General features: G+C 40.6%; 1 protein-coding gene across 1 annotated transcript; it reads left to right on the top strand.

The window, feature by feature from the left end:
- Positions 1-2,932: 2,932 nt before the first annotated feature.
- LOC138044440 (nephrocystin-3-like) lies at positions 2,933-7,924 on the top strand. Its single transcript, XM_068890952.1, has one exon. The coding sequence runs from the start codon at positions 3,199-3,201 to the stop codon at positions 6,058-6,060; it is 2,862 nt and encodes a 953-aa protein (XP_068747053.1). The 5' UTR covers positions 2,933-3,198; the 3' UTR covers positions 6,061-7,924.
- Positions 7,925-14,166: the final 6,242 nt, after the last annotated feature.

Here is a 14,166-nt window from a genome sequence, read left to right as displayed (position 1 = left end):
AAGTTATTGTTCTGGTAAGTTGACATACACCTTTGCGAACAATGTTCCAAATTCAGTGTTCAAAGAGATCCGAAACCCTCACGAAGGAGATCTACTGTAAGCAACTGAGCTGGTCGCTTACGGGAAAATGAGAATACAGAGCTTGTACGGTAGTTGACTTAAACTGTTTTTTATTTTTTGTTGGGCGCCCGTAAGTAAAGCTGTGCGATATAAGAGATCTGGACTGTACGTAATAAAGGAAATAAATGGAGCTGAAATTGAGAATAATCGTAGCCAAAAACAAAGTGCTAAACTATCGGGCCAGAATGAACGTCTCTGACAAAGAAATGTACTTCAAAGAAAAGTCCATGGATTAACTATACAAAACTGAGTTAATTGAGGACACTGTCGCCTTTAAAACATATTACAATAAATTAACAAATTTCCTCAAATTTGTACAATTATATAAAATTAAATGGATTAAAATAATGTTTATAAAGGCTAAGTATGTTAACATTGTGGATCACAGTCTATATCCCAGAAGAGCTCAGGCACCATACAATGCCAGGACTTCACCCTGAGTGAAACAGATAGGATAGATAACATTATAGCCTAGTTAGAAGAGAATTTTTCAAAGAAAAAAAACAGCACATATTATATATATCCCAGAAGCACTCAGGCATCACACAGAATGCCACGACTTCACCCTGGGTGAACCAAGAAAGACATACAACATTGGTCTCGATGAACAGCGAAGGTCAACAAAAAATTACTAAACATATTATACATCCCAGAAGCACCCAGGCAATACTCTGAATAACACTTCAGTCTGGATGAACCAGAAAGGATATACAACATTGTCCCAATTAATAGTGAACGTCAAAGAAAAATAACCAAACGTGTTATTTATTATACATTGGTGTCACCAGCTCGATTTTGATTGGCTATAAGCACGCAGCTAATTCTTGCTTGCTCTGTTTCTCTTACGTCATACCTACAAACAATAGATTTTATATATGTAGAACTGACGTCATACCTACAGACAATAGTTTTATGCATGCAGAAGTGACGTCACCTAACACTCTAACCAGCAGTTTGATCAGTTTTGTCATGGCGGAGCTCAGCTCAGGAATATGCATAATAAACCAATTATTGAATTCGGTTTTCGCATGTTAGCGATAATTATCAAGGCCTCAGTTTGTGTTATCCGCCTCAGCCTTTGGCTTCGGCAGATAACACAAACTTTGGCCTTGATAATTATCGCTAACATGCTCAACCTCATCCAATAATTGTTAAATATCCCACATAAGCTCACGAAATTACTAGAGTTGAATGCCAGCACTTCAGGTTGGGTGAATCAGAAAGGATAGATAACATTATAGCTTAGTTTAAAGTAAATTTTTCAAAGAGAAGAACCAAAATATGTTATATATCCCAGAGGCACTCAGGCATCACACAGAATGCCAGGACTTCAGCCTGGGTGAACCAGAAACGATGAATAAAATCATAGCTTATTTAAAAGGGAATTTTTCAAAGAAAAGAAACAAAACACGTTATATATCCCAGAATCACTCAGACATCACACAGAATGCCAGAATTTCAGTCTAATTTAACCATAAAGGATAGATAACATTACAGCCTAGTTAAAAGTGAATTTTTCAAAGAAAAGAAACAAAACATGTTATATGTTCCACAAACACTTAGGGATCACACAGAATGCCAGGTCTTCAGCCTGGGTGAACCAGACAAGATATCCATTATTGAACTCGATGAACAGCAAAGGTCAACAAAAAATTACTAAACATGTTACCATATGAATACCACTTCAGTCTGGATAAACCAGAAAGGATATACAGCATTGGCCGATTAATAGTGAATGTCAAAGAGAAATAACTAAACATGTTACACATCCCACATATGCTCACGAAATTACTAGAGCTGAATGCCAGCATAATTAGCTTGGGCGAATCAGAAAGGATAGACAAAATGGCTTAGAATGACAATGAATATGAAAGAAAAAAATTAAACATGTTATTACAACTTGAACCTTGATACCTGAACTGTTTCCTCACAAAATGTAACCGTGTGTGTTTAATCCAGGTTAAATCAGATCCGGCGAGCTCGTCCTCCTCTCTCCACCATTTTTGGCTTTACCTTTGCCTCGGGCTTTAAAAAATTCACATGATGAATTTCTTCAACCGCTCTTGCCCACGATCAAGATTATCTTTAATTTAAGTAGTAGGTCGTAGCTTGCTTGGTTGGTGTTACTTCAATTTCATCGGGCTCCGCACCGATTTGAATTGACAATCTCAGCATACTTTCCAATTTTTCGCGCTCCTTAGATTTCTGCTGGAGGAAGGCAGACATCACTCCTGGAAACGAAAATGCAATCGATGGTCGGTCGAAACTCCCGCCATTTGCTACCAAAGTGCTGCTTGCAATACTTTTGTCCAACGCTAAGGGCACCGCAAATCTTTTAGCTTCTTAGGGCTTCGTCACGCGTTCCTTCCCCACAAGCATAACAAGCATCTGCTAAAACGTGCCGCAATTTACGTAGACCAATCACAACGGACTTCAGATTCTGGAAGTGCACTTTAGACCCTGAGAAATTTTGTGTGCGCTCACTGCAAGAACATCCGCTTCGTGTGTTGGGCATTTAAAATCTTATCAAAGAAAAAGTGGAGCCTATAAATTTCATCCTTTCGCTTAGATGTTTGCGGCTCCTCACAGAATGAGTACGGTAGAATTCGTATGGTTGAAACATTTTGCTCCCGTGTGATTCAAATCTTTTTGTGGCGTTCGCTTGGGATTGATATCATATTTACATTTCTTACCGCTTCAGTGGAGTCGTTTCGTTTGAATAAACCATTTCTTGTGGTCCTTCGGTTGAACAGATTTAAGGTTTGCTTTATTTTTCAAATCGAAGAAACACTGAGTTCGAACGATCGGTTCGAAACACAAAAATTTTTAGAGAAGATCATCGCCAAAAGCAGCCTGAAAATTTTCAAGCTTAAATGTAATGGAATTTTTTCAAACTTTCAGTTCGCTACTGTCCTAGTTGAGTTCATTACGCTTGAAGGTAACGTTTAACTAAGCCGGATAATGACGTCATGCCCTAGCAACCAAGCTTTTCGAATACTTGAACTTCCGTTCAGTCGCGGCTCGTTATGCAATGAGTTAAGACTACGATATTTTAATTGATTTGGTTTTGCTTATAACATGGAATCATCACTGTGTTCTTCATCGTTGTTTAGCAGTGGCACCGCATCTTCTTTCTCAGGTGTATCGGAGGATGAAACGAATGGTATCAGGTTGGTTCGATTAATCTTTGACGAAGGTACACACGTTTTGAGACGCTTTCTGTCCTCCATGTATTCTTCTAGCGCATTAGAAAACGTTCTGAAGAAGCACCCCGCATTTCTTCAGAATCTTAAGAAGAAACACGTGATTATCGATGATCAATGGAAGAAATTGTTTCCGACGACTGGTGACCCACCAAACATTGGCGAGTTTGACATTACTCTGTTGTATTTGTTGATACGAAACTTTTCCCATCTTCCGCCACCTGCAACAGGATGGAACGAGATGCCCGACGATGAAGACGAAACCATACAAGCAAATATTACTAGGATCAAATGCTTCAGAAATGAGCTTTGTCATAGATCTTCCCTCAGCATCCCCAAAAGTGAATTCGAAGACAAATGGACCAAATTATCTTCCTCTTTAGAAGCAATTGATGTTGAAGCCAGTCGAAGGTTCTTTCGAGACAAAATTGATGGCCTCAGAAACGATCCCATCGACCACAAGGTTTACCAGTACCAAGCCAAACAGTGGAAAAACTGGAAACAACAGGAAGACGAAATCACAAGTGACCCTTACAGCCATATCCCGGACAAGCTACCAGAGGGTCGCATGTTTGGCCGTTCTCAGCAACTGACCGAAATAATGAAATTTGTAGAGGATAAAGATGTTCCCGTTGTGCTGATAACTGGAGGACCCGGATTTGGAAAAACGACTGTGGCGAAGGCTGTGGCAAACGAATTAGACAAGGCAGAAAACAAAAGCACTGTGCTGTTTTGTAATCTTCTGTCAAAGAAAACGTTCAGCGACGTAGCTATTGATATGATATCATGTACCTCCGAGTCGGGCATTTTGCTGCCTGAGAATCCCGATCAGTGGCTCGAGCAGTGGAGCAAACACTGTCAAACACAGTTTACGTTTGTCCTCGATAATGCAGACGATGTCCTCATGTCTGATGATGAAAGACACAAGTTCCTAAGGACACTAAAAGCCATGCGAAAGTATTCGAAGACGAAAGGGACTTTTGTGATCACTTCTAGAAAGGAAATTTCGTGCCCAGATTTGATGCCAACAGTTGTGCGGCTGGGGCCATTATCACCCAAAGAAGCAAAGGATGTTCTTTTTTCGCGTATCAAAGAAGGAGAAGTCCGAGACAAGCTGTGCGAGACTGAAAAGATAGTAGAACTATGTGGTTTTGCCCCTTTGGCGCTCTGTATTGTCGGCTCACTGCTGTCGGATCTCACCGAAAAGAAACTCCTTAAAGACCTTCAGGAAAACCCATTGACCCTTCTGAAGGACGATACTGAATCGTTTCACTCAGCAATCAAAGCTTCCTTTGACTATTTGCCAGATCTCGAGAAAAATGGATTGGTCGTTCTGTCTTTATTTCCCAGAACGTTTGATGTTGAAGCTGCTGAAGTCGTCATTGCAGCTTGCTCCGATTCTGATCATGAGACTTCGCCTCTTTCCATCCTGCTTTCTTTGAAGAGGAAATCCCTTATTGAACAGCCACGTTCCCACAGATATCAGTTGCATCCACTGATCTGCTGCTTCGCGAAGGAGATTGGCAAAAGCAAGCCTGATCTTTTACTACATGGAGAAAAACTAGCTTGCGCTCACTATATGTCTCGTCTCTGTGATTATTCAAACATGTTTTGGAGTTACGACGCCTGTCAAGAATCCATCGAGTCTTTCCACAAAGAAAGGGAAAACTTTGAGCATTTTCTTTTAATCTATGCCAAAGGAATGAAAAATCACGATCAGATGATTAATGAATATTGCCAGAGCTTTCTTGATGATTTCCTCCAAAAGTGCTTGTACTTGGAAACGTGCCTTTCGCCCAAGTTTTATGTTCAATTTCTTGAAACTCTTTTACAATTATTTACAATACCAGAATCACACACGGTGCGCGTTTTGGAACTCCTGTGCCTTCTCGGGCTTGAAATGACGATAGTTGGCAAAAAAGCAGAGTACGAAGAGTATATGAAGATGGCCGAAAAGCTTTATTCCAATAATATTTCGGAATTCCACAAAAACCCATTGTCAGAAGTCTTCTACATTAACAGATTCTCAAATTTCCTTTCAACGAAAGGTGATGCTAATCAGGCCAGGAAGCTCAATGAAAGAGCTGTGCAAATCTGCAATGAAAAGTTAAGAGACGATCATCCAGAAAAGGTGATGACCCTTAAATTTGCTGGTAGATTTGCCAAGCTGCTTGGAGAGCGGGAACAAGCCAAAGAGAAGTTATCTGAGGCACTGCACCTTTTTCGCACGCATCTTGGAAAACATTTATTGACTGTTCTTGCCTTGAAAGAAATAGGAGACTTCCTTTTTTTTCACGAGACTGCCGAGAACCTAGAAAAAGCCATCATGTATTACAAAGAAGCAGAAGAAATTGGTAATGCCCTTGGAATGATGGACAGCAAGCAAGCTATCAATTTGTTGAAGAACAATGGAATTTGTGAAATGAAAAGAGAAAACTACGCAGAGGCAAGAAAATACCTAGAAAAATCGATGCTTGTTGCCGAGAGAGAACGAAGAGGAGAACACATATCGAAAGTGTTGATAAAGACTAACCTAGCTCTTCTATACGAGAAAGTGGATGAAAAGGAAAATGCCAAACGTTTGATGAAAGAGGCACTGAAAATGTTTTACGGCATGGGAAATCAGATCAAAGAACTGCCCTTCAACAGCTGTGAGGTATTGGATTTTTTACATCGCTATGAAGATGATTTTCCAGAGTCCGAATTCCCTCGTCAAGAAGTTTGTGACGATGTCTAAAACGATACATCGATGCTCAAAGAAATAGCCAGCCACGTGACAAACAAAACCGAAATTTTTTGTCTCAGTTGGAGAGGGGGATATAAGGAGTCTGGTGTGGTTAAGTCTGTAGTAGCCAACGTAGCAAGAGGATAAAGGGAGCAACTTTCGTGCGGACCCAAATGCTGAAAATATTTTCTTTGTAGAAGATTTTGATTTACAGGCTAATGCCTATGTCAAACGAGGTAATATAGTCCATGAGAGTTTGAGAAAGTCTTCGCCCCTGACTATCATCAGCTGTCGTTCGCAAACCGAGCCGTTTAATGATGGTCGACAACACTTAAGGCGATTGAAATAAGCTTCTTGGTCCAGGCCCTACGCTGCCCTGAGAAATGAAAATATCGACCATCATCGGCAGTCGTTAAATGTTCAGAACTTAATATCGGCCATCATGGACTATCGTTGAATAAACGCAGTAATCATAGTAGGAGGTGATAATCGATGGCAATATTAGCCTGTGTACAGCCGCCCCCTCCCCTCAGAAAAAAAGGGGGAGGAGGCCCCCTCCCCCGGGGGGTACTCCCTTGTATGGGCTACATAAGTATGTGCGACCCCAAAGGGTATGGCTTTTTAATCGTTTTGGTCTGAAATAGGGTATCGATTTTGACCATTTTGGTCTGACTCAAGTCTTGAATTGGATATGTTTTTAGCAGAAGCTTCTTCTTTATCATTAAGCGGTAAGACCATCAACAACCGTGTAACAACTCAAATAGGGTAACAAATTTTCGGTCAGGTCTGAAAAAAGGTGGGAAAAATTGCAGCTTTTGGTCTGAAATAGCTTCGTAGCAAATGCCTCGTGTCCAATAGACATCTCGTTCAAATCAGTATTTCGTGTTATATAATAAGCTCAATGATGCATGCATTTTGATTGGTTCTCACCAATGGTATGTTAGAGTACAGACGCATAGCTGACGTCATTAAAAACTTTTCTATCTCCATTTTTTTATTGATTTTCATTATAAACAATCTACACAAACCAAATATATGACAAAGTGAAGCTATGATCTTCGCAGTTATGAACGCAATTTTTACAATTGCGTAGAGAAGCCTGAAAACCCTTGAAGTCCTGAATTTTTCAGGCTTCTCTACGCAATTGTAAAAATTGCGTTCATAACTGCGAAGATCATAGCTTCACTTGATTTCATATCCGCAGTTCATATGTTTCATTTCATATACCATTTCATCATTATAATCATGTATGTTGGATTCGGGAGTGAGGACATCTGAGAAGACACCTGGAATGCTGTTATCATTATTCCTTATCTTATGATTAAGATTTACATTTATTACATAAACACCAATGAAATACCAAGTATGCTTTCCCGCGAAAACATGATATCTTCAAAAAAGATCACTGTTGCTATGGTTACATATGAAAATCGCACCTTTCGATGCCATTCGTAAAATGGTTTGGTACAGTGTATTTCATTGGTGTTTATATAATAACTAGAATATTACATGGCCGCTTGGAGATACGAAATTTGTCAACAAGAGAAGAGAGATTTCTCCAAGCGGCCATGTATTATCCTCTATATATTTTCTAGTTTAGGGATTTCAAGAAGTTTATAACAAGGTCCAGTGCTCTCCCTTGCACGTCCAAAAACCAAACTTTGAATACATTTCAGGGGCGGATCCAGAGTTTTTTTAGGAGGGAATGCATCACCAAGGAATGGCGTAGCTGACTGGTTTTTGCAGAATATCAGTTGTATCAGAAAGCCGCAGGTCATCTCGAGACCATAATGCCATAAGTTAAATAGGGATATACTAGAGGATAATAAATTTGTTTCAACACATGAAAATTTAGATAATAAAGCAATTTTGCGAGAATTCCAAAATTGTTGCTATTTGTTGTTTATATGTTGTACCAGTGGACCCCAGGTGAAATATTTGATATAGTTTTTTTTTCCTTAATATCATCAATAGTGATATAAGGGTTTTATCCGAGTGATGAGATCGAGTGATCAGTATTGTGGCACAATACTGATAGATAAACCACGACCTCAAGTCTGCTTTTTGGTGGTTTGCAACCAACAGATAACAATGCTGCAATGTACAAATGCTGGTGGAGAAACAAAAGGAGCTAATGAGGGATCTTTCATTTTCGTCCACCAACACGGCGGCGATGACGTAACGTTTACGTGACGTCACGGCGGCCATTGTTAGTGTACCTTAATAATGAAAGGCGGCCATGTTGGTGTACCCAACTAATCCTCCGGGAATTGAGCTCTAACATCACGAAAACATTTTCTTTTGTTTCAATGGAAAAACAAGGTTTGTGATCACGAGAGTGAAAACAATCTATAGGAAGTTCAAGAAACGACGACGGCTACCAACCTCGTTCCCAGGGTCTACTCCGCTTTCAAGATGGCGGAGTAGACCCTGGGAACGAGGTTGGACAGCTACAGCAACAACAACGCCTCAAAGCAAGATTATTGGCCGGGTTAAAAGAGGAAAATTAATCGTGCTGCACGTGCCCACGCACCCGTAGTACTCTGTATGACAACGACCTGAAATCACCAAATTTTGAAAGACGAAAAAGCAAAGGTATATTATGAGATGTTTTGGTCGAGCTCTTCGTCGAGTCCCTACTCTGCATAGTGTGCTCGTGACTAGTTTAGTCCACAAGTCAGTCAGAGCCAGGAAGTATTGGGGAGTCTAAGATAGGAGGACAACGGCTACGAGAGCGTAAAAAAAAAAATGGGTCCAATTAACAAAAACAAAGGCTCTGCACGCCCTGCACGTGCGTTTTGCATTTTTGTACATTTCTTCGCTGTTCCCGTCCTGACAACAGGGAACTTAAGCAACGCGATGGCGACGGCACCGAGAACGTCATCTCAAAATATTAATTCGCGTCATTGTAATCACTTTGTAAACATGTCAACCCTTCTTATATGACAAGGGTGTGGTAGTTCCTCAAAAATGACATTGGTCGGAACGGCGCTTAATTTAGGGGAGAAAATGAAACTTTAGCGTCAAGTTCTGACGTTCTCCTTAAAACCTAAAATTTGACTATTTCACGTTGTTGTTTTGCTGACGACGGCAAAGAAATGGACAAAAGTGAAAAACGCACGTGCAGGGCGTGGAAAGCTATTGTTTTTGCCCACTAAATATGCACATTTGTGACGTTCTCGTTGCCGTCGCCGTTGTCGTTGCTTAAGTTCCCTAACGACGTGAAAGCACCAAATTTGAGGTTATGTGGAGGACGCGAGAAGCTGATGATAAATTTTCAATTTGCTCTCCAAGCACCCACACCGTTCAGTCCAGTTTTAATCCTGGAATGATTATGCACACTTTCCATCCCAAACAACTTGGCATGGAGAAATGATTGCAAAATTATTACTACAAAGGAATTCGAAAATAATGTTTTTAGACAACGTTTTCGTAGCCGTCGTCCTTGCGGAAGCTTTCTAATGTTGAAAGTGTTAAAGACGGGAAAAACTACGAAGGCTTTTTCAAGAAGCGGTGTTGGAATTTGGAAGAGTCTTCTATGAAGTGCACCACCTATTGAAAGATAAAAGTTATTATCAATGGTTTTGTAATTCAGAGACTTTGTAATCAGTCTAATAGTAAAAATATGAGAACACAGCTCGCACTTTTAGTTTTTCGTGCCCTTCTTCATCGTTGAACGTCAGGTTTATGACCAGTGCATTTTACCAACAGTTACCTATCGATCAGAAACCTGGAATCTTACGAAACACCAAACCTTGAAACTCAGAACTATGCAGAGAGCCCATGAAAGAATCATGATAAACATCAGGTGGCGAGACCGTAAAACAGCTCAATGGATCCGAGAAAAAAACCAAAGTACGAGATATCATGGAAACGATAAGTAAACTCAAGTAGAATTGGGCTGGACATGTAGCTAGAAGAACAGACAACCGTTCGACAACCCGCATTACGTTCTGGACGCCCCGGGGACCGTGACAAGGAACCGAGTAAGACCAAGAATGAGATAGAGGGACGACTTGGATAGTTTTGCAAAACACTGGCACCGTGTTGCGCAAAACGTAGACCGGTGGAGGACAATGGGGAAGGCCTACGTCCAACGGCGGACATCTAACGGCTGAAACTAACAAGCCCTTCTTCAGTCCGGTCTGAAAACTTCATAAATTTTTCGCCGGTTATTAGGGAGCGTAAGATCTACGACGAGGACGTCAACGAAAACTTCACAAAAACAATGATATCATTGGTTAAAAGAGCATAAATAATCGTGCTGCACGTGCGGCACGGATTTTACCTCATATTTTTGCGGTTCTCTGCATGACGACGACGTGAAATCACCAAATCTTAGGTTTTGGCGACAACGTGAGCATGCAACAGAGAATCTTTCATTCTCTATTTTCAGTCTGAAACCGCCCGTACCAATTTATTTTTAAAATACTTCTCCCACATTGTACAACGTGAACGAGATGGAATAATCGCGAAAGACTTTTACTAGAGCAAAGTTCAATTATGAGGTAACGTTTTCGTCGACGTCGATGTCGTAGATCTTAAGGTCCCTAATAGCGGAGATCAGCGCGCCCAAGACACGCCCGCAGAGCACCATGGGTAACAAAATAATAGAGAAAATGTAATTTATGATAATCTTGATTAGCATAAATTGATATTTTGCCGACACTTAGCAGAGGCCTGGTTGAGAGCGGCAGGTGCTTGGAGTGCCACGTGATCGGGGTTTTTATTTTGCGATGGTTTAGCGAGTGAGGCATTCTACGGCCTTCGCCACGTGCTTAAGTCCTGTTTCGTTTATTGTTCTATCGAGCTGAATGAATGTTTAATGCCTTCGTTAGGCGGTATATAATAGCGTTCATTTACATTGTAAGTAGTGTCTTTCAATTGGAATACCCTAGAACCCCGAGGGTCGCACCACTGCCTTGGTCGGGGGTACACGTTCCCTGGTTATATTCACCTGCTGGTTTTTATGGGTTTTCGTGTCCGGCTCTGGTGCATTGCTTTTCTCTTTACAATAGAGTTCATGTATGAATATTTTTGGACCTATTCTAATGCTTATAAATGGCACGGTGGCTTGGCTGGCCAACGCGCCCATATATTATCTTGTCTGAGTGTCCGGTTGAGTAGTGGACTAAAAGCAAGATAATTATGCAAGGCTGGTCCCGCAAGATCAAAGATCATTTTTTTGGTGTTTTATCCCATATAATAAATCCTTTGTTGACCAAGCTTGTTCGGTCAAGATGGCTGGATATTGATCTCGTTCTTTTTTAGCGTCTTTATGGACTTCGACTTCGTCTTGGTCCATAAACACGCAAAAAAAGGACTTGGCCAATATCCAGCCATCTTGACCTCACGCTTGGTCAAAACCCATTTATACTTACGGCTAATTGTATCTAACCCTATTCTTTTGCTCTGGCAAATATTGTTTTCACATAATGACTGATCGCCTCCACTAGTTCTTGATAACATTAATCAAGTGATTATTTCTATGTTGTTGAACTGAAACGGCTAAACGTAACTGATACTGCGGCGAATCGTGTTTGCAGCGACAGTTGGCAAACTATTAATTTAAAGAACAAGTTTTTCCACTTCAGCACTTGTCCTAAACATATTTTGTTGTTTGTGTAACCTTTTTCCGGAAATCTCACTTAACTATATACTTTGAAATGTGGTAAAAGGATGAGAAACTGACTAGTGTTGGTTTTATTCACGACCGAGCAATGAAAGGGAACAAATTTGATACCGGGATGATGTCACAAACTTCTTCGCACATCGATGTTTTAAAGACCGAAGTTGTTTGTGGTGTCAACCCGGTAATAAACGCACTGTCCTTCCTTGCACAGTCGTACATCGAATGACAGCTGATTTTCCACTTTTCGGCAACCTCTAAAACAGCGACTTTGAAGGAGACAGTTTAGTAAACAAGAGAATTAGGTTTGAACTAGTGCAGAGAATTAATGTAGCAGAAATGTTTTTTGAGTTGACAGAAACCAACAAAGTGGATCGATTGTACAAGTAATCAAACATTTTCATCTTTAAATTACAAGCAGTAAAAGAGGGCATCGTGCATATTTTCCTCTACAAAGTTGCAAACTTTTGAAATGCAAGAAAGAGTGGTCTGTCTAAAAGAGTTGATGTGATGAATGCATCCGAAACACGTTGCATCACCCGGCACCCATGCACTCATTCAGTGCCAATGAGTATTTTCTAAAGAGTTTATTTTAACTGATTGGTTCAAACAGATTACGTTTGTCAAATTTTACAAGACTATCGATCAAAAGTCGTTCAAGTGTAAACTTGTAATTTGCACTCGTGTTACAAATTTGCAACAGTGAGAATTGCACTGTTTTTTTAGCTGATCAGGCAAAATTCTGACGGCCTGCTGAGATATGATTGATTGCAGCATTCAATGTGCTTAGAGAAGCATAAAAATGAAATTTGAATATTCTATAGTCAACTGAGCTTTGACCTAACACTGTCTCGTTACATCAATTTCGGCGTGGGTGTCTTCGCCGGGATGTGATGGAGCAGTTGTGATGAAAAATGGACTCTGCTCTTCAGTAATACAACTATAAAAGAACAGACTTAACTGATTAGAGTTTAATGTGAAGTGCTAAGTTTCTACCTCATATTAACCATGTGAGCGTTAGCCCTACTGATGGAAATGGGCCCACACAAGGACAGAGAAAAACTCTGACCAGGGTGGGAGTTCAACCCACGAGCCTAGGGTTCGATCACCGCAGCTCTACCGACTGAGCTACAAGGTCAGACGTGAGCAGGCCATGGGAACTGAAGATGTTAAAGTAACGGCAATGAACAAGTTCGGAGTGCAAAGAACGATTACGTTTTTGCAAACGTTGGCCGTGTAGCACTTATATTTGAACAGACTTACTGAATAGAGGGTAATGTGAAGTGCTAAGTTTCTACCCCATATGAACCATGTGAGCGTTAGCCCTACAGATGGAATGGTTCATATGGGGTAGAAACTTAGCACTTCACATTACACTCTAATCAGTTAAGTCTGTTCAAATAAAAGAGCTACACGGCCAACGTTTGCAAAAACGTAATCCTTCCAACTATAGAAGAGCTTTTCTCGTCGTGATTGGTCAGTAGCGACCGAAGGCGAAGTTGCTGCTAAACCAACCGTTTCATAGCTTTTGCTGATTGTAGACGTAGCAGCCAACCGCAACAGCTAGCGCTGTTTGGTCAAGAAACAGCTAAAGAAAGGTGTCTCGTAGACCCCCTCCCATGACCAGCCAGCCACATCTGTGCCTTCTATGGCAGGGACTGCCGCTCCCGCATCGATCTTACCAGACATTAACGACGCCTCTCCAGTCGCAGCACCACCAACTCCTATGAAGGACTTTTGTAAGCACTGGATGCCTAGCCCTACTTAACGAGTTCTACGCAACACGGCGTCTTCTTTTGCAGTGCAGATATTTTAACTGATTTCCTTTTGCTTATAAAATGGAATTAGCTAAAATAGAGTGCAATTCTCATGGTCGTTCTCAGCAACTGACCGAAATAATGGAATATATACAGGATAAAAATGTTCCCGATGTGCTGATAACTGGAGGACCCGGATTTCGTAATTTACACTCGTGTTACAGATTTACAACCGTGTAACATGAGAATTGCACTCTTTTTAGCCAATCAGAAATGACTATTATTTTCATGTATGTTATAGCGAAGATATCGATGACGTCACCTATACATGGTGTTCACAGTGACGTCATCAAATTCTAACATCAAAATCGCAAGGTGTTTTGACTTTTTATCTACAGGAGGTTGAAGAAGACCTAGAAAAATTTTTTTTTCAAGTTTTCAGTTCCATGACGTCTTTTATTTCGAAAATACAGCATTTTGAATTTCCAAATTGTCACCTTGCATGACATCATGATACAAAGTTATTTGGTTGGAAAAAATTTATATGCTTTTTGAATCTGAGCGTTTCAAGTACATTAGAAGATGTGTTCATACACATATTTTTTATGTCATGAGCGAAAAGTAAGCGTTTTCATCGCTAGGTGAATTCCAGATGTTCGTGTTGATTTTTGGGCGACGTATCGGTGCACAACGGTCGTGCACCAAAATGGCGGCTCCATACACGCTTCGGCA

The sequence above is a fragment of the Montipora capricornis genome, chromosome 4 (genome assembly GCF_036669925.1).
Source record: "Montipora capricornis isolate CH-2021 chromosome 4, ASM3666992v2, whole genome shotgun sequence".
NCBI lineage: Eukaryota > Metazoa > Cnidaria > Anthozoa > Scleractinia > Acroporidae > Montipora > Montipora capricornis.
This window is presented reverse-complemented; position numbering and strand designations above follow the sequence as displayed.

Excerpts from the sequence above, each read along its gene's own strand:
- LOC138044440 (XM_068890952.1), top strand. The coding sequence starts at position 3,199 with ATGGAATCATCACTGTGTTCTTCATCGTTGTTTAGCAGTGGCACCGCA.